The 22,048-nt window shown below is 43.9% G+C and overlaps 1 protein-coding gene across 1 annotated transcript; it reads left to right on the forward strand.

The window, feature by feature from the left end:
* The first annotated feature begins 1,808 nt into the window (after positions 1-1,808).
* Positions 1,809-15,604, forward strand: LOC135545310 (galactose-3-O-sulfotransferase 2-like). The gene is made up of 4 exons (XM_064972930.1): positions 1,809-2,032; positions 12,380-12,490; positions 13,253-14,057; positions 14,384-15,604. Exons 1-4 carry the CDS (start codon positions 1,959-1,961, stop codon positions 15,365-15,367), a joined length of 1,974 nt encoding a protein of 657 aa, XP_064829002.1. The 5' UTR covers positions 1,809-1,958; the 3' UTR covers positions 15,368-15,604.
* The last annotated feature ends 6,444 nt before the right edge of the window (positions 15,605-22,048 follow it).

Below are 22,048 nucleotides of genomic sequence, written 5' to 3' on the forward strand. Positions count from 1 at the left end.
ATCCTATTGACTACTTCAATTCAAATTCAAGAATTTAATGGAATTTGAGGCATTCTTAATTAAATTCTGAATTTAGCACAACCATTGTGTGTGTGTGTGTGTGTGTGTGTGTGTGTGTGTGTGTATCCATGTATGCATGCATCGCCTGTCTGTCAGTCCATTCTTCTGTCCATCCATCTGTCTGTCCTTTTCTTGGTTTGTCTGTGCAACAGTGTGCAGCTCAGCTTTCAGGTGCTTCCGAGCTGAAGGACCTCTCTGCTCCGTCACCATCTCAGGTCATATAACAACTGAACCCAGGCCAGACTTCCCAAAATCTTTCCCACAGGTTATATATACAGAGCCTTCAGAAAGTATTCACACCCCTTGACTTTTTCCTCATTTTGATGTGTTACAGCCTGAATTTAAAATTGATAAAATTGCATTTTTTGTCACTTGCCCACACACAATACCCCATAATGTCAAAGTGGAATTCTATTTTTCGAAATGTTTAAACATGTTTTAAAAATGATAAGCTAAAATATTTTGAGTTAATAAGTGTTTAACCCCTTTATTGTGGCAAGCCTAAATAAGTTCAGGAGTAAAATTAAAAATTGCATGGACTCACTCTGTGCAATAACGTTTTGAATGACTACCTCATCTCTGTGCCCCACACATCCAATTTTCTGTAAGGTCCCTCAGTCGAGCAGTGAATTTCAAACACATATTCAACCACAAAGTCCAGGGAGGTTTTCCAGTGCCTCACATGAAGGGCACCTATTGGTAGAAAGGTAAAAAAAAAGAATAATAAATGAAGCAGACATTGAATATCCCTTTGAGCATGGTGAAGTTATGAATTACTCTTTGGATTCACAAAAAAGATACAGCCGTCTTTCCTAACTCAGTTGCCGTAGAGGAAGGAACCTGCTCAGGGATTTCACCATGAGCTGAAGTGCAGCAAGACAATGATACAAAACACACAGTCAAGTCTAAATGAAAATGACTAAATGCATCAAATTTGAATTTTTGGAATGGCCTAGTCAAAATCCAGACTTAATACCAATCAGCATTTAGTTTTTTCAGCATTTTATATGGTGATATATGTTAGTCTTTATCCCTTCCTACAGTATGGTGTCCTATATTAAACAGCTCCCTGACATGTTTGATCAATATATTGTCTGTGACTGCGCAAAATGATCACACTCTTATTTCTGTCACAACCTGTGAAAATAATAAAAATCTTTTTAAAGATTTTTCCTGAAGGTTTTGATAGCATTTTGGAACAGTGGAGTACATTTCTGAACCTTTTGGTATTTGGTGCCACTTCAAATACAGAGTCTCAGCTGGAAAAATCATTATGGATATTGCAGCTATTATGTTACCAGATTTCTTCCAAAAAGGATGTATTCAGTCGAGCAGTTTTATGGTATAAGCCTGTTGCAGTAAAGTGTTACTGGGCTATAATAATAACAACTATCACCTCATAAATATAATATGTTCCTATATATTCCACACAAAGACTAACCTACTAACACTTACAGTATAATCTGACATGAATGGCATTTTACCCCCCCAAAAGACTACAAATCTCATTTGACGCTGAGCAAGGTCGTGTGTAACCTCAAGGCTCGTAATTACTTTATCCTTGTGAAGAACGGTGTGACCACTACCTGGCTGGTGACATAGAGTAACTTCACTGCCTTTGTTCTCGATTTCATCCTCCTGCCTCCTCCCCTCGCTGTAACCTCCTCCCTCTCCCCTTTCTCCATCCCTTTCTGACTCCCTCTCTTTGGTATGTCTGCGCGTCGAGCCAATGAGTCGGCTGCGGGATTACTTCCGAGCTGAGAGCTGGGGGGAACCCTACTCTAAAAGAGGACTAGGGAGTCTGTGGCTCGGGGACGGGGTTACTGGGAGAGTGAATTGGGTTGGTCGGAGTTTCATGCAGGACCGGGGTTCCTGGGCACCCCCCTCCTGATACAGAAATGCCACCCTCGGCAAGGAAATCGATCAAGGAGCGCGAGCTGTTCTCCCTGACCTCATCCTTACCATGCGCCTCGTAAGTGAATTCATACGGACTTCTTCAGGGCTTTTGTTTTGTTTTACGTTCCTTTAGCGATAGTTCATTGGAAAGCTATTGGTCGTTGATGCTTTGCCCACAATGAATGCTTGTCCATAATAGGCGAAACAGCGAACTACTGATACATTCCGGTATTCATACTCTCGCAGCGAACCAAATCTAACAGTGGTGTGCCATATGATGAGATGTTTGTTTAGATTTGATTTAGAGTCCTTGTTGCTACAGCCGATGCCAACGTGCTCATACTTTGGGAAAATAAGAGTCAGACGCAAATTCTTTCCTTCAATTAAATAGTTATATTGCTCCCATTCACACTGACCACAAACTGTAGACTGGAGAGAAAATAATGCAACGGTACTGTTGACATTCACGCACATCGGCAGTTAAAGAAAGCTTATTCTAATGGATTTTGTTAATCTTGTATTTTTGGGTTCAGAATTATTTTATTTCCATTCTAATAGAAGTAAACTGACAAATTTCAAAGAAATTTAGATTTAATCACAACGACAAATAATACCGAATAGATCCACAAAGCTCATACATTATTTAACTTTACCATTTAGATGCCGTAGGCGGAAATTGGCGTGTTAGGGCCTTACTGAAATAATAAATAGCTAACTCAGTAAAACGGAGGGGAATCCCTGTGTTCTTAAAACATTATTTTTAAAACCTACACTGCACTGCGACCACATTGAAAACACTCAACTTCAATACGAAACAATTTGTTGAAAAGGTCATAAACGGGGGCGGCAGGTAGCCTAGTGGTTAGAGCTTTGGGCCAGATCGAATAACAAATTCTTATTTACAATGGCAGACTAGAAACAGTGGGTTAACTGCTTTGTTCAGGGGTAGAAGACATATTTTTACCTTGTCAGCTCAGTCTGTCATTGTAAATAAGAATTTGTTATTAACTGACTTGCCTAGTTAAATTCAATAAATAAAAAAACAGGTACAAATCTACATGTCAGGCAGTATCTGATGTATAATAAAGTGACCCAAAGTTCAATTTCCAATAGTCAAACCCCTCATAGTGTTGAAGAATATGATTGAAAAACAATCCTGAAATTCAGCCTACAGATAAGAACAAGATGGAGAACTTGTAGGATATCAGTACAGCCAAATACAGCTACTGGACCTTACTGCACACAAGGACACAGAATCAACCACTATACATTCTCCTTTTACTGTTACAGATAAGAGCTATATTATAATTCACACAAGTAGCTACTGCTATGCAATCTAATACTAATATTTTACTCCTATGGAAAGACATTGAAGTCCTTCTTTAGGGCTGTGTGTCACGATTAGATAGTAATCAACATCCAAGGAGATTACCACGACTCCCTTCTTAACTGGTCAAGTCTGGATCAGGCAGGTAGGAGTTGAGAAATGTTATTAGAGACGTAAATGTGACTTGGGAAAGCATGCAAGCCTGCATTCCTTCATATAGGACTGGATTCTCAGAACTCCTCACTTCGTTTAGGACCATCTCATCACTTGCAGGGAGAGCGACCAAAAGTTCAACCCCAAGTAGAAAGTTAAAGGGAGGGAGAGTGCCGGCAAATGGTCAGTGCATGTCATAATATATCAAGGCTATGTGCTTGTGTGAATGTCTGCTAATGTACATGCATGATCATGTCTGAGTGTACGTGTAGTGCCTTAAGTAGTATATGGGAGAATCTAATGTACTGTAAATGCCTCTGGGAATGTAAACTACTGTTCAAAAGTTTGGGGTCACTTAGAAATGTCCTTGTTTTTGAGCATGTAAACGAACCCACAAATGCTGACGCTCCAGATACTCAACTAGACTAAAGAAGGACAGTCTTAATGCTTATTTTATCAGAACAATAGTTTCCAGCTGTGCTAACATAATTGCAAAAGGGTTTTCTAATGATCAATTAGCCTTTTAAAATGATAAACTTGGATTAGCTAACACAATGTTCCATTGGAACATAGGAGTGATGGTTGCTAATAATAGGCCTCTGTACGCCTGTGTAGATATTCCATAAGAAATCAGCCATTTCCAGCTACAACAGCCATTCACAACATTAAGTGTCTATACTGTATTTCTGATCAATTTGATTTTAATGGACAATTTTTTTAGATTTTCTTTCAAAAACAAGGACATTTCTAAGTGACCCCAAATTTTTGACCGGTAGTGTATGTGTGTGTGTGTGAAGGCACATGTGTGTGTATGCGGGCACGTGTGTGTGTGCAGGCACGTGCATGTGTGTGTACTGCGTATATGTGTCGGCTAGCATGCAGGAGTGTAGCTGTGCAGCAGGCAGGGCAGGTCAGGCTATTTCCCGATGTCCTCATAGCCTGGGAAAACTTGAGATGTTTTGGTAGAAGCCCTTATATTCATTCCTCATGTCCATGGCCTCCTGGTTATTATCTAGCACACTGTAGGCTTCTGCTGCTCCGTTTAATACCTTGGCAATATGACTGTTATTACTACTCATATCACAATAGAAGTATTGTCATATGGGGTGTGTGTGTGTGTGTGTGTGTGTGTGTGTGTGTGTGTGTGTGTGTGTGTGTGTGTGTGTGTGTGTGTGTGTGTGTGTGTGCATGCGTGCGTGTGTTAATGTGTGGAGGAATTGGATAGAGTGCTGATCACACTATAGTCTAGACCTTAGTTTGCATGCAGTAAGTTTGCATACGTCTGCTTATCATGAATGAGTTATCCTTTTCTAAGCTGTGTGTATATTGGTCTGTGCTGATGTGTAATGATGTAGTTTGATTAGTATCGACTGTGCTGCCCTGTAAGGGTCCTCAGTGAGACGTGGACATCGGTGGTCTTCAGTGACTTACATGTACTGTATGTGACTTATGTAGAAATGTCATCAAATTCAGTTATTAGTATAACAACTTTTGAATAAACTCTTCTCCCTCTCTTCCTCTCCCTCTCTGTGGAAGGGATTTTGGGCGTGCCACGGTCCTTCAGTTAGACTCAAAGTGTGTGTTTTTATTTAGTGCATTGGAACTGGATGTGACCACAGGGCTGTAGACTGTGGGTCGATGTGTGTGTGTGTGTGTGTGTGTGTGGAGTCAGACAGAGTATTTGTATCCGAGCCTAGTCCACAGCTAGCGATTGCTTTCCAGGACTCTGTGGCAAAACAATGTGCCTTGGCCCAGAACACACAATTACTCTCTAGAGTTTGGCAAACTTCAAGAGCCAGTAAACAAAGGGAATGTGTCACTACTAGTTGAACCTAATAAAAGGAGGAGAAGTGACAATGAGAGACAGACAGAGAGAGAGAGATGAGAGAGAGATGGAGGGAGAGAGAGAGAGAGAGAGAGATAGATGGATGGATGGATGGATGGATGGATGGATGGATGGATGGGAGGGAGGGAGATGTGGAGAGAGTAGTTGTCATTACTGTTACTAGTGTCTGGTAAAATGGAAAATTTATTAGGACATATCCAAACCTGATATCTTATTTCAGCTGAAGGCAGAGACAGGAATGTCTTTGGGGTGAAAGGTCACCAGAATGTTTACTCCGACTTAAGTACAGCAGCTTCCTCCCCTGTAATTACCATGACGTTGGACAGACTTTGATTGCACTCTCTCTCTCCTGGGAGAATTCCAACAATCTACTGTGATATCCTTTCCTATGTCCTATACCCTATGAAAGTCCCATCTACTTCCTGGTTCAAGTCCCGTACTGTTTTTAAATGGGCTTCAAGCTTATATCATCAACTTCATGAAAATGGGGTCTTTTAAGATTTGTAGATTAATATACATTTACCTATCCAGTGCCTTCAGAAAGTATTTATACCCCTTGACTTATTACACATTTTGTTGTGTTGCAGCCTGAATTCAAAATGTATTTAAAAAAAAGATTATCACCCATTTACACACAATAACCCATAACGACAAATAAAAAAAATCTTTTTAGATTTATTGGCAAATGTATTGGAAATTATATACAAAAATATATAATTTACTTAAGTATTCACATCCCAAAGTCAATACTTTGTAGAAGAAGCTTTGGGAGCAATTACAGCTGTGAATTGTTCTGGGTAAATCTCTAAGAGTTTTCCACATCTGGATTGTGCAACATTTGCCAATTATTCTTTCAAAAAATTATTCAAGCTCTGTCAAATTGGTTGTTGATCATTCCTAGACAACCATTTTTCGGTCTTGCCATAGATTTTCAAGTTGGTTTAAGTCAAAACTGTAACTCTCTGCACAGACCATACAAACGCTCCACACCGCGTGGCCGCGGCCACCCTAATCTGGTGGTCCCAGCGCGCACGACCCACGTGGAGTTCCTGGTCTCCGGTAGCCTCTGGAACTGCCGATCTGCGGCCAACAAGGCAGAGTTCATCTCAGCCTATGCCTCCCTCCAGTCCCTCGACTTCCTGGCACTGACGGAAACATGGATCACCACAGATAACACTGCTACTCCTACTGCTCTCTCTTCGTCCACCCACGTGTTCTCGCACACCCCGAGAGCTTCTGGTCAGCGGGGTGGTGGCACCGGGATCCTCATCTCTCCCAAGTGGTCATTCTCTCTCTCTCCCTTACCCATCTATCTATCGCCTCCTTTGAATTCCATGCTGTCACAGTCACCAGCCCTTTCAAGCTTAACATTCTTATCATTTATCGCCCTCCAGGTTCCCTCGGAGAGTTCATCAATGAGCTTGATGCCTTGATAAGCTCCTTTCCTGAGGACGGCTCACCTCTCACAGTCCTGGGCGACTTTAACCTCCCCACGTCTACCTTTGACTCATTCCTCTCTGCCTCCTTCTTTCCACTCCTCTCCTCTTTTGACCTCACCCTCTCACCTTCCCCCTACTCACAAGGCAGGCAATACGCTCGACCTCATCTTTACTAGATGCTGTTCTTCCACTAACCTCACTGCAACTCCCCTCCAAGTCTCCGACCACTACCTTGTATCCTTTTCCCTCTCGCTCTCATCCAACACTTCCCACACTGCCCCTACTCGGATGGTATCGCGCCGTCCCAACCTTCGCTCTCTCTCCCCCCGCTACTCTTTCCTCTTCCATCCTTTCATCTCTTCCCTCTGCTCATACCTTCTCCAACCTTTCTCCTGACTCTGCCTCCTCAACCCTCCTCTCTTCCCTTTCTGCATCCTTTGACTCTCTATGTCCCCTATCCTCCAGGCCGGCTCGGTCCTCCCCTCCCGCTCCGTGGCTCGATGACTCATTGCGAGCTCACAGAACAGAGCTCCGGGCAGCCGAGCGGAAATGGAGGAAAACCCGCCTCCCTGCGGACCTGGCATCCTTTCACTCCCTCCTCTCTACATTTTCCTCCTCTGTCTCTGCTGCTAAAGCCACTTTCTACCACTCTAAATTCCAAGCATCTGCCTCTAACCCTAGGAAGCTCTTTGCCACCTTCTCCTCCCTTCTGAATCCTCCTCCCCCTCCCCCCTCCTCCCTCTCTGCAGATGACTTCGTCAACCATTTTGAAAAGAAGGTCGACGACATCCGATCCTCGTTTGCTAAGTCAAACGACACCGCTGGTTCTGCTCACACTGCCCTACCCTGTGCTCTGACCTCTTTCTCCCCTCTCTCTCCAGATGAAATCTCGCTTCTTGTGACGGCCGGCCGCCCAACAACCTGCCCGCTCGACCCTATCCCCTCCTCTCTCCTCCAGACCATTTCCGGGGACCTTCTCCCTTACCTCACCTCGCTCATCAACTCATCCTGACCGCTGGCTACGTCCCTTCCGTCTTCAAGAGAGCGAGAGTTGCACCCCTTCTGAAGAAACCTACACTCGATCCCTCCGATGTCAACAACTACAGACCAGTATCCCTTCTTTCTTTTCTCTCCAAAACTCTTGAACGTGCCGTCCTTGGCCAGCTCTCCCTCTATCTCTCTCAGAATGACCTTCTTGATCCAAATCAGTCAGGTTTCAAGACTAGTCATTCAACTGAGACTGCTCTTCTCTGCATCACGGAGGCGCTCCGCACTGCTAAAGCTAACTCTCTCTCCTCTGCTCTCATCCTTCTAGACCTATCGGCTGCCTTCGATACTGTGAACCATCAGATCCTCCTCTCCACCCTCTCCGAGTTGGGCATCTCCGGCGCGGCCCACGCTGGATTGCGTCCTACCTGACAGGTCGCTCCTACCAGGTGGCGTGGCGAGAATCTGTCTCCTCGCCACGCGCTCTCACCACTGGTGTCCCCCAGGGCTCTGTTCTAGGCCCTCTCCTATTCTCGCTATACACCAAGTCACTTGGCTCTGTCATAACCTCACATGGTCTCTCCTATCATTGCTATGCAGACGACACACAATTAATCTTCTCCTTTCCCCTTCTGATGACCAGGTGGCGAATCGCATCTCTGCATGTCTGGCAGACATATCAGTGTGGATGACGGATCACCACCTCAAGCTGAACCTCGGCAAGACGGAGCTGCTCTTCCTCCCGGGGAAGGACTGCCCGTTCCATGATCTCGCCATCACGGTTGACAACTCCATTGTGTCCTCCTCCCAGAGCGCTAAGAACCTTGGCGTGATCCTGGACAACACCCTGTCGTTCTCAACCAACATCATGGCGGTGGCCCGTTCCTGTAGGTTCATGCTCTACAACATCCGCAGAACCCTGCCTCACCCAGGAAGCGGCGCAGGTCCTAATCCAGGCACTTGTCATCTCCCGTCTGGATTACTGCAACTCGCTGTTGGCTGGGCTCCCTGCCTGTGCCATTAAACCCCTACAACTCATCCAGAACGCCGCAGCCCGTCTGGTGTTCAACCTTCCCAAGTTCTCTCACGTCACCCCGCTCCTCCGCTCTCTCCACTGGCTTCCAGTTGAAGCTCGCATCCGCTACAAGACCATGGTGCTTGCCTACGGAGCTGTGAGGGGAACGGCACCGCAGTACCTCCAGGCTCTGATCAGGCCCTACACCCAAGCAAGGGCACTGCGTTCATCCTCCTCTGGCCTGCTCGCCTCCCTACCATTGAGGAAGTACAGTTCCCGCTCAGCCCAGTCAAAACTGTTCGCTGCTCTGGCCCCCCAATGGTGGAACAAACTCCCTCACGACGCCAGGACAGCGGAGTCAATCACCACCTTCCGGAGACACCTGAAACCCCACCTCTTCAAGGAATACCTAGGATAGGATAAGTAATCCTTCTCACCCCCCCCTTAATGACTTAGATGCACTATTGTAAAGTGGCTGTTCCACTGGATGTCAGAAGGTGAATTCACCAATTTGTAAGTCGCTCTGGATAAGAGCGTCTGCTAAATGACTTAAATGTAAATGATGTAAATGTAACTCGGTCACTGTCTTCACTGTCTTCTTGGTAAGCAGCTCCAGTGTAGATTTGGCCTTATGTCTTAGGTTATTGTCCTGATGAAAAGTTAATTCAGTTCCCAGTGTCTGGTGGAAAGCAGACTGAACCAGGTTTTCCTCAAGGATTTTTCCTGTGCTTAGCTCCATTCTGTTTTTTTTTTTATCCTGAAAAATTTCCCAGTCGTTAAACATTGCAAACATACCCATAACATGATGTAGCCACCACTACGCTTGAAAATATGCAGAGTGGTACTCAGTCATTGGTTTATTGGATTTGCCCCAAACGTAAAACTTTGTTTTCAGGACAGAAAAGTGAGTTGCTTTGCCACATTTCTTGCAATATTACTTTAGTTCCTTGTTGCAAACCAGATGCATGTTTTGGAATATTTTTAATTCGGCACAGGCTTCCTTTTTTTCACTCTGTCAATTAGGTTAGTATTGTGAAGTAACTACAGTGTTGTTGATCCATCCTCAGTGTTCTCCTGTCACAGCCATTAAACTTTGTAACTGTTTTAAAGTCACCATTGTTACTATAGTGAAATCCCTGAAGAGTTTCCTTGCTCTCCAGCAACTGAGTTAGAAAGGGGACCTGTATCTTTGTTGTGACTGGGTGTATTCAAACAGCATCCAAAGTGTAATGAATAACTTCACCATGCTCAAAGGGATATTCAATGCCTGCTTTTTTGTATTTTTTTCCCCATCTACCAATAGGTGCTCTTCTTTGCGAGGTATTGGAAAACCTCCCTGGTCTTTGTTGTTGAATCTCTGTTTGAAATTCACTGCTCAATTTAGAAACCTTACAGATAATTGTATGTGTGTGGTACAGAGATGAGGTTGTTCAAAAATCATGTCCATCTAACTTATTATGTGACTTCTTTAGCACATTTTTACTCCTGAACGTATTTAGGCTTCCCATAGTAAAATAGTTGAATAGTTATTGACTCAAGACATTTTAGCTCTATATTTTAAATTAATTTGTAAAAAATTCTTAAAACCTAATTCCATTTTGCCAGGGGCTCCCGAGTGGTGCAGCGGTCTAAGGCACTGCAGTGCTAGAGACATCACTACAGACCCTGGTTCGACCCTGGGCTGTATCACAACCGGCCGTGATTAGGAGTACCATAGGGCGGTGTACAATTGGCCCAGCATCGTCCAGGGTAGGCCGTCATTGTAAATAAGAATTTGTTCTTAACTGACTTGCCTGTTTAAATAAATAAAATATGAATTATGGGGTGTTGTGTAGGCCAATGACAAAGACATCTACATTTAATCCATTTCAACGTCGGGTTGTAACACAACACAATGTGTAAAAGGTAAAACAACCAGCTGTTTCATAGGGTTTCACTCCATTATTCATTAACGTTAACATCATCCCTATTCTGATTGTGTCGTAGGGGAATTATCTCCATGCATAGGGGAAAGTACACTCACAAAACAGATCAAACACCAACCAGATTCCCAGACAAACGCAAACCATGTTTGTAGCACAACCACTGGATTAGCATGGACATATTTAGTCAGTGACACAATGCACAAGCAATGTGCAACAGAGCTCAATGTAAAACCACTACAAACAGGGAGGATGGTGTGTAGCAGTATACTAAGGGCAAATGTTATACGATGTGCCTAGCAACTACTTTCCCTGGTATTTTCATGTTTGTCTCGCTTGCCTTTCCTCCATTTGTGACACGGGCCAATCAGAGTTTTCCCAATAACTGCTTCCAGGGGGGAACTGAACTAGAGGATGGGTCATATGCTGTGTTGTTTAGTAATGGTGGTGGCATGCCTGTATGAGTCAATCAGCTAGCTTCACAGTGACATCATCATCCCATGTCTTGATGATGACCCATCAGTGATGGCTGGCTGCCTCTGGTGCTGTGTGCGTCATGCTTCAACCCTGCGGTGGCCAGACTAATGTACTACACTGACAAACAGCTGGGGGCGACTGAGGGACAGTGTAGCGGCAGCATGCACTTATGGACTGTGCTCAGGGACACACACACACACATACTCATGCTCACATGCACAGGCAGACACACACACACACACACACACACACACACACACACACACACACACACACACACACACACACACACACACACACACACACACACACACACACACACACACACACACACACACACACACACACACACACACACACACACACACACACACCACACTCAGTAGCAGGTGGATGTGTGAGAAAAGATAGGAGGAGCCGGAGAGATAGGAAACAAGGAAAGGAGGGAGAGAGGGAGGGGGAGGGAGGGGGAGATAGAGAGTGAGGGAGGTAGAACTGCTGCTGTCTGTCTGGAAATCATTCAAGTGCGAAGGCAGATGCGTTTTTATTAAGACAAGGTCAGTCTGTTGTTCCAGATGTCTCTAATGTAGTTGTAAAACACATAAAAACATACACAGAAACACACACACACACACACACACACACACACACACACACACACACACACACACACACACACACACACACACACACACACACACACACACACACAGCTTGTGCTGTATGTTTTAATAAACAGAACAGATTCACTCTGGAAATCATGCAAATACACACACTAGCCCACAAAGAAGATGTTTAGTACATTGTGTAGCCACCTGATAAGTGAAAACATTGCAAGAGCTTGTGTGAATCACTGTTCCACTCTGCTGTTGGATTGTCTTGTAAATCATTGAGATTCTCGCTTCCTTCTCACACACAACATGTGCACACAAACACATGCGCTGCAGTCACCCTATTCATGGCCTCTAAGCCTCAAGAAAAAACATCCAACAATACAGACATCATTTCTGTAGTCTCGCATGGATCAGTACTCATTTTAATACAAACATTTCATGGTTATGGTTTTAAAATGTGATTTTAAAATGAAGTTACAGCTTTAGAATGAGATTAGAATTGAGTTAAAGACACATAATATCCCTGAGATTCTCTGAATGCGTTTATAGCCATAGAATCAGTCCTGTTGTCAGTAGTATTTCTGTGTCTGACGCTACAGACTCCAATGTGGTTCCTGTGGTTGACCCCAACTTCCCCCTGCAGGTGGCTGAAGGTACTGCTGTGTAGCCCGCTACGCTATCTATGGATGGTCCTCATGGCCCTCACTGTGCTCTGTGTGGCCATCCAGATCCTAGGAGTTGTCTGGCAGTCCAGGTGAGTCTGGTGCTACTGTACTTACATATGTAGGATCTCTATTTGATCACCCTGTTGCAGGAAAACTTTCCTGCAATGTAGGAAATGTCAAACTTGTTGTATATTTGAGGTTTAAAAAGGCTTCTGAAGTTTGTTATTTCCATTTCAAAATTTTTAACTTGATTTTCCCTTCAGAAAAATGTATCAACCCCTACAAAAATCCATGAATTATAATCCACTTAATTATTCACATCCTGTTGCTACAGGATAGTTTTTCTGCTGTAGAAAACGAGCTCAAATTAAGATCCTACATCAGATATTCACGCTACCTGGATTGATATTACTGGCCAGAGAGGAAGAGGTAATGCGGGAGTATTTGTATCTTTTTGTATGGAGGACTATGAGAGAATGTCAAATTACTTGAGGCTTATTTGATTGAATAGAAGTTTCGCAATGTATATTCTGTTACAAATGTGCTGATATAAGTGGATGCACATTGCATTCCGGCAACTTTGAGAAAAATGACTGTGGTTCACATGCGTATCTGCCCCCTCATTGAGTACAATGGTCCTACCTGATCGCGTCTGGCTTCAATCATTGAGGACATGTACTGTATTTCCATTGTTAGACTGGTTACTCGGCTATCTTGTTAATATTATAGATTATTTTTGGTGAAACTAATACGCTTTTACATTCCACTTCTCTGTTCCGGATAATTGTTTTGTTTTGAAACAGGCTGACAGTGATTGGCTAACTGTAGTCTAACACTCTGTTTGGTTTCAGGAACGATAAGATGTTGAGCAAGAAGCTCCTGAATGTGCGGTTTACCATCGAGATCCAGGGAACGCTCCCAACTGAGCAGAGGGACTGGGAAAACTTGCGCTCTTCGCATGCCCCTGTCGTAGAAGAGGAAGTGAGGTCACAGGAGGAAGGAGCTCCTAAACAATCGGCCAAAGAGAACCAGAAGGTAGCAGAACATCAAGATGGCAGAGATGAGCCAGGAATGGAGAGGAGACTCCAGGTGCATCACCAACATTTAAAGCTCTCAAACACTTTCAATAAGGTCAAAGACTCCAGGAAAGAGGAAAGGGGTAAAGTTTTAGCAGTAAAGGCAGCCCTGCCCAAAGTCACATTGGGTGATGATGAGTTGCATTTGGGGGTTCCCGGGTCTGTGGTTCTCCAGCAGGGCCACCCAGCTATCAGAGTGGTATCTACCCTGTCTCACAAACCTTTCCAGGTCCCCTTAACCAATCAGCTGAAGAGTAGAAACAGCCTTGCCCCTCTAGGCACCAACTCTGTATTTGCCGGGGTGATAAGCGAAGTGAAACCGGGGATTGCCACCTCCACCTGTCGGCCGAAGAACCACATCGTCTTTCTAAAGACGCACAAAACGGCCAGCAGCACCATCTTGAACATCTTGTATCGCTATGGCGACAGCCGCAATCTGACCTTCGCCCTTCCGCTGAACATGCACAGCCAGCTGTTCTATCCCTTCTTCTTCGCCTCACACTTTGTGGAGGGAGTTAGGAGCCGCAGTGTCAAAAAGTTCCACATCATGTGCAACCACATGAGGTTCAGACCACCAGAGGTGAGTTCTATCATCATAGCACAGGACGTTGGTGGCAACTTAATTGGGGAGCAGGCTTGTGATAATGGCTGGAGCGGAATTCGTGGAATGGTATCAGAACATTCCATTTGCTCCATTCCGGCCATTATTATGAGCCATCCTCCCCTCAGCAGCCTCCACTGCATCATAGATAATATCGAGGTTCAGACTAACACAAGTTGAATTTCACTACTATCTCTTTCCCAGAAAATATCTAATTTTTTAAACCAATAATTGTTAAATGGTGACTAAGGCATCACTAACACATTTTGTTCTTGTTGTTTTGGTCTTTTCCTGTTGTGTCTTAGGTGAGGAAGGTGATGCCCCAGGACACATTCTACTTCTCCATCCTGAAGAACCCTGTTGCCATGATGGAGTCCATCTTCATCTACTACAAGAGCATTCCCGCCTTCCACAAGGCCCGCAGCCTGGACGACTTCCTCGACAATGGTTGGCGTAGTTACAACACGTCCCTGCCCAACAACCACTACGCCCGTAACATCCTGACCTTTGACTTTGGCTTTGACAACAACGTCGCCACAGAGACGCCCGGAGACCTAGAGACGCGGGCCGCCACAGCCATTGGCGCCATCGAGGAGGACTTCCACCTTATCCTCATCTCAGAGTACTTTGACGAATCCATGATCCTGCTCAAGCGCGCCCTCTGCTGGTCTCTTGACGACATTGTCTCCTTCAAGTTGAACAGCCGGAGCGAGCGCGCACGGAACATGCTCTCCCCGCACACCGCTGACAAGATCAGAGCCTGGAACGCCCTTGACTGGCGGCTCTACCTGCACTTTAACGCCACCTTCTGGCGACGCGTGGACACTACTGTGGGGCGTGAGGAGATGAGGCGGGAGGTGACTCGGCTGCAGGAGCAACGTGCCAAACTAGCCAAAACCTGCCTGAAGGATGGTGGTGCAGTGGACCCGTCGCAGGTACAGGATGCAGGGCTGAAGCCCTTCCAGTATGGAGCGGCCATCATCCAGGGCTACAACCTGAACCCTGGGCTGGACGGGCCCACCAAAACACTCTGTCAGAACCTGATCACTCCAGAGCTGCAGTACACAGACACTCTTTACACCAAGCAGTTCCCGGAGCTTGCCACTAGGCAGAGACAGGCCACCAAACTGGTCGCCTCACAACGTCAGCTTGATCCAGCCAAGGACAGCCCAAACAAAGCAGCCATGGCTGGGCCGGTGAGGGTGAGGGAGGCCCGACACAGTAGGACAGCCAAGAGTGGACCCAGAAACCCTAATGCCCAGAACCAAAATGACAGAAACATGCCTTGAGGTGTGGCTCTTTAAACATAGACTATGGGACTAATGGGACAATCCAAATCCACAGGAGCTCATCATTGATGCTGAGCACAGGGGTCTTTTTCAGCTGAACAGCCGATGGCTCTGTTTTGTCTGTACAGTGAGGACGTTTCGCTGCAAATTATGCTGACTCTGGCTGGCTGCAGTGCATAGGGCCAGTTTGCTGACTTTGGTGGCACTAGGATAAGCTCTAGTGTTTCTATCCAACGATACTGGACCTGTGTGGGTGGAGGGGATGGGGTTGGGGGAGGAAGAGGAAGAGTAGGAAGTAGAGGGAGAGTGCAACTGGGCTGATTGTCCTGCCTTGACTGGTTGGATTGGAAGTAGCATCTCATAAACCCTCTCATCTAATGTCTCCCCTTGCTCTTGTCACATACTGAGGTTTAGAATATGAACCCTTGGGGTGTACTATAGTTTGAATGGCACATACGTGGTCCTATTGATGAAACTGATTGGGGTTGGGTAAGGCCTGTAGTACATTAGGCCTATGTACAGTACCAGTGAAAGGTTTGGAGACACTTATTCCAGGTTTGTTTTTACCATTTTCTACAATGTAGAATAATAGTGAAGTCATCAAAACTATGAAATAACACATATGGAATCATGTAGTAACCAAAAATGTGTTCTTCAAAGTAGCCACCCTTTGCCTTGACAGCTTTGAACACTCTTGGCATTCCCTCAACCAGATTCATTAGGTAATCACCTGGAATGCATTTCAATTAACAGGTGTGCCTTGTTAAAAGTTATTTTGTGGAATTTCTTTCCTTCTTAATTAATGCGTTTGAGCCAATCAGTTGTGTTGTGGCAAGGTAGGGGTGGTATACAGAAGATAGACCTATTTTGTAAAAGACCAAGTCCATATTATGGCAAGAACAGCTCAATAAGCAAAGATAAACTACAGTCCATCATTACTTTTAGACATGAAGGTCAGTCAATACGGAACATTTTAAGAAATTTGAAAGTTACTTCAAGTGCAGTCACAGTTTATGATGAAACTGGCGCTCATGAGGACCGCCACAGGAAAGGAAGACTAAAACTTATCTCTGCTGCAAAGGATAAGGTCATTAGAGTTAACTGCACCTCAAGTTGCAGCCCAAATAAATGCTTCACTGAGTTCAAGTAACAGACACATCTCAACTTCAACTGTTCAGAGGAGACTATATGAATCAGGCCTTCATGGTCGAATTGCTGCAAAGAAAACTAAAGGACACCAATAAGAAGAAGAGACCTGCATGGGCCAAGAAACACGAGCAATGGACATTAGACCGGTGGAAATCTGTCTTCTGGTCAGATGAGTCCAAATTTTTGGGGGTTCCAACCACCGTGTCTTTGTGAGAAGCAGAGTAGGTGAACGGATGATCCCTGCATGTGTGGGACCCACCATGAAGCATGGAGGAGGAGGTGCAATTGTGTGTGGGTGCTTCACTGGTGAAACAGTCAGTGATTTATTTTGAATTCAAGGCACAATTTACCAGCATGGCTACCACAGAATTCTGCATTGATACGCCATCCCATCTGGTTTGCGATTTGTTTTTCAATGGGACAATGACCCAAAACATACCTCCAGGCTCTGTAAGGGCTATTTGACCAAGGAGAGTGATGGAGTGCTGAATCAGATGATCTGGCTTCCAGAATCACCTGACCTCAAAAAATTGAGATTGTTTGGGATGCGTTGGACCGCAGAGCGAAGGAAAAGGAGCCACCAAGTGCTCAGCATATGTGGGAACTCCTTCAAGACTGCTGGAAAGGCATTCTTCATGAAGCTGGTTTAGAGAATGCCAAAAGTGTGCAAAGAAGTCATCAAAGCAAAGGGTGGCGACTTTGAAGAATCTAAAATTACTACGTGATTCCATATGTGCTATTTCAAAGTTTTGTTGTCTTCACTTTTATTATACAATGTAGAAAATAGTACAAATAAATAAAAACCCTTGAATGAGTAAGTGTGTCCAACATTTTGACTGGTAGTGTATCTGTCTGTCTGCTAACACCAAAAGACAAACAGTACCTCCACTTTACTACATCTGGTCTTTCATTTAGACAGGAAACATCTCAGGTCTCATTTCTCCGAGTTGATATAAACTTTACTCAGAGAGAAGGTGACTCAATTTGGAGGTGAATAAAATGTTAAACATGTACTGTATGTGTAGCGGACTGGGTGTAGTGGGTGAGAAGTCAGGCGCAGGAAGCAGAGAGTTCAGGGTAGCGCTATATTATATGCACAAAACGACAAACATAAGCCAACCCCACGAAAGCACAGGGCGCACAACCAAACAAATGCCCCAAACACGGGGACTTAACCTCTAGCGTCGAGCAATCCCGTATCCGGGAGCGTAATCATAGCCTCAAGCTCATCAGCATAACGCAACGTTAACTATTTTTAAAAATCGCAAATGAAACAAAATAAATATATTGGCTCACATGCTTAGCCTTTTGTTAACAACACCGTCATCTCAGATTTTCAAAATATGCTTTTCAACCATAGCTACACAAGCATTTGTGTAAGAGTATTGATAGCTAGCATAGCATTAAGCCTAGCATTCAGCAGGCAACATTTTCACAAAAACAAGAAAAGCATTCAAATAAAATCATTTACCTTTGAAGAACTTTGGATGTTTTCAATGAGGAGACTCAGTTAGATAGCAAATGTTCAGTTTTTCCAAAAATATGATTTGTGAAGGAGAAATCGCTCCGTTTTGTTCATCACGTTTGGCTAAGAAAACCCCCCAAAAATTCAGTCATTACAACGCCAAACTTTTTTCCAAATTAACTCCATAATATCGACAGAAACATGGCAAACGTTGTTTAGAATCAATCCTCAAGGTGTTTTTCACATATCTTTTCGATGATAAATCATTCGTGGCAGTTGCCTTTCTCTTCTGAACCAAATGGAAACGTGCATGCAGCTGGAGATTACGCAATAATTTTGACAGAGGACACCAGGCGGACACCTGGTAAATGTAGTCTCTTATGGTCAATCTTCCAATGATATGCCTACAAATACGTCACAATGCTGCAGACACCTTGGGGAAACGACAGAAAGTGTAGGCTCATTCCTTGCGCATTCACAGCCATATAAGGAGACATTGGAACACAGCGCATTCAAAATCTGGGGCATTTCCTGTATGAAATTTCATCTTGGTTTCACCTGTAGCATTAGTTCTGGGGCACTCACAGACAATATCTTTGCAGTTTTGGAAACGTCAGAGTGTTTTCTTTCCAACGCTGTCAATTATATGCATCGTCGAGCATCTTTTCGTGACGAAATATCTTGTTTAAAACGGGAACGTTTTTTTATCCAAAAATTAAAAGAGCGCCCCCTATATCGAAGAAGTTAAACTGTCCAGCAAAACCCAATGAAATGGGAAACAAATAACCCACAGACGTGCACACACGTTAGACAAAACAATCCCGCACAAAGAGCAGGCGGGCCTACTGGTAAATAAAGCCCGACTAACCAGCCTAAAACACAAACAGGTGAAACCAATAAACAGAAAGGGGAAAAAAGGATCAGTGGCAGCTAGTAGGCCGGTGACGACGACCGCCGAGCACCACCCGAACAGGAAGGGGAGCCACCTTTAGTGGTGACAGTATGTAAACATCATAGGAGGCTGGTGTGAGGAGCTATAGGAGGACATGGTCATTGTAATTTAGATTTTATTTATGTCACACCCTGATCTGTTTCACCTGTCCTTGTGATTGTCTCCACCTCCCTCCAGGTGTTGCCCATTATCCCCCGTGTATTTATACCTGTGTTCTCTGTTTGTCTGTTGCCAGTTCATCTTGTTTGCCAAGTCAACCAGTGTTTTTGTTCTCTGCTCCTGCTTTTCACAGTTTCTCTTTTTCTCACCCTCCTGGTTTTGACCCTTGTCTGTCCTGACTCTGAGCCAGCCTGCCTGACCACTCTACCTGCCCCTGACCCTGAGCCTGCCTGCTGACCTGTACCTTTCCGCCACCTCTGGATTGTTTGACCTCTGCCTACCCTGAGCTTGCCTGCCGTCAGGTACCGTTGCCCCACCTCTGGTTTACTGACCCCTGCCTGCCTTGACCTGTCTATTGCCTGCCCCTATTGGGTTTTACCTTGATTCCTGATAATTTTTTAGGATCCCCATTAGCCAACGCCAATGGCAACAGATACATTACAGACAAAAGATTTTACAATTGACATGCATTTAAAAACATTAGCATGTAGTGTGTGTGTGTGCATCTATCAGTTACACATACTGTATCAGTACATACACAGAACAAGTAGGTCACATGGGGGAGAGGCGTTGTGCTGTGAGGTGTTGCTTTATTTGTTTTTTGAAACCATGTTTGCTGTTCACTTGCGCAATATAAGATGTAAGGGAGTTCCATGCACTCATGGCTCTGTATAATACTGTATGTTTCCATGAATTTGTTCTGGACCTGCGGACCGTGAAAAGACCCCTGGTGGCATGTCTGGTGTAGAAAGTGTGTGTGTCAGTGCCAAATGCCTGGAATGGAATCAATGGAATGGGACATCAAACACATGGAAACAACGTGTTTGACTCTGTTGCATTGATTCAGTTCCAGTCATTAGAAGGAACCCGTTCTCCTATAGCTCCTCCCATCAGCCTCTTCTCGTAGACATTTAAGGGAAAGATGAAATACCATTACAAAATGTTTGACTTAAGAGCACATCTCAACTCTTTCAATACCTACCTAAAGATAGCCAGAGCTTGTAATATTCTGTAATAATAGATTTGTACATCAACTCTCATGCAGATAGCAGAAAGTTCCTAGAATTTCCTCATCCTTTAAGGTTAGAAACTGAGAGAGATTCAGTGTCTAAAGGTAATTCAGTAACTGAGAGAGATTCAGTTACTAAAGGTAATTCAGTAACTGAAAGACATTCAGTGGGCCACTGTGGAAAAATATTCACTTACCAAGACGGAGCAAAGGAGCTCTCGATTCTCAGAAATGGGAATCAAATTAAAATGTTAGATTTCTTAGAAGACCAAATGATTAGTCTCTTTAAATTCAAGTGTGCTTTTAAATCATACTGCACTTTAGTGTGAATATATATAAATGAGGTGTAAAAAAATTATCGTAAAATGGAAATGTAGATTTTGTATGTGGAGATGATTTTGTGATGTGAGTCCTTATGTCACAATACTTGCATTTTAAAGTGGTCTGATATTTAAGTTGATTTTTCTCATTGTTGTGAGCGATGTTGCCACAGATTTCAAAATGAAATGGTCAAATAAAAGGGTCATGAATTATAAATTGTTCTTACTTTTGTGTCTGTTCCCACTTTTATATGATTAAACAATTGAACCTGATCAGCAGAACACAATATAGATTGATCTTGGGTATGAGTTGCTGTACAGTCGGGCTGTAGTTTGCAGATCAGACAACAGGTGGGAGGGAGCCTTGTCCTAATAATTTTCCTCTCAGCTTTGCTCAATGACAAACACAGTGCATTTGGAAAGTATTCAGACCCCTTCCCCTTCTCCACATTTTGTTACGTTAAAGCCTTATTCTAAAATGGATTACAAAAAAAATCCACATCTATCTACAATACCCTATAATGAGAAAGCGAAAACAGGTTTTTAAGACATTTTAAATACAGAAATACCTTACATTTACATATTCAGAACCTTTTCTATGAGACTTGAAATTGAGCTCAGGTGCATCCTGTTTCCATTGATCATCCTTGAGATGTTTCTACAACTTGATTTGAGTCCACCTGTGCTAAATTTAATTAATTGAACATGATTTGGAAAGACACACACCTGTCTTTATAAGATCCCACAGGTGGCAGTTCATGTCAGAGCAAAAACCAAGCCATGAGGTCCAAGGAATTGTTGTTAAGCTAAGAGACAGGATTGTGTCAATGCACAGATCTGGAGAAGGATACCAAAACATTTATGCAGTATTGAAGTACAGATAGATCCTTGATGAAAACCTGCTCCAGAGTGCTCAGTACCTCTGATTGGGGCGAAGGTTCACCTTCCAACTGGACAACGACCCTAAGCACACAGTCAAGACAACTCAGGAGTGGCTTCGAGACAAGTCTCTGAATGTCCTTGAGTGGCCCAGCCAGAGCCTGGACTTGAACCTGATCGAACATCACTGGAGATACCTGAAAATAGCTCCCCATCCAACCTGACAGAGCTTGAGAGGATCTGCAGAGAAGAATTGGAGAAACTCCCCAAATACAGGTGTACCAAGCTTGAAGTGTCATACCCAAGAAACCTCGAGGCTGTAATCACTGCCAAAGGTGTTTCAACAAAGTACAAAGTAAAGGGTCTGAATCCTTATGTAAATGTAATAGTTCTGGGGGGGGGTTGTTGATAAATGTGCAAAAAAATAACTGTTTTTGCTTTGTCATTATTGGGTATTGTGTGTAGATTGATGAAGGAAATTAACTATTTAATCAATGTTATTAAAAAGGCTGTAATATAACAAAATGTGGAAAAAGTCAAGGGGTCTGAATACTTTCCAAATGCACTGTACATGATGGAGAATAGTCTCCTGTGCTAAAATACTATTATCTCTCTCTCCAATGATGTGTATAAACTCTGGATGACTGACCATTTGTTGTATTGAAGCATTGCCATTTCGGTGCTCCTCCTCCATTGTAAAACATATTTAGTAAGCTATAGAAATGCATTTACTAATGTCTACATTAGT

Source organism: Oncorhynchus masou, chromosome 9 (genome assembly GCF_036934945.1).
Source record: "Oncorhynchus masou masou isolate Uvic2021 chromosome 9, UVic_Omas_1.1, whole genome shotgun sequence".
Lineage (NCBI taxonomy): Eukaryota > Metazoa > Chordata > Actinopteri > Salmoniformes > Salmonidae > Oncorhynchus > Oncorhynchus masou.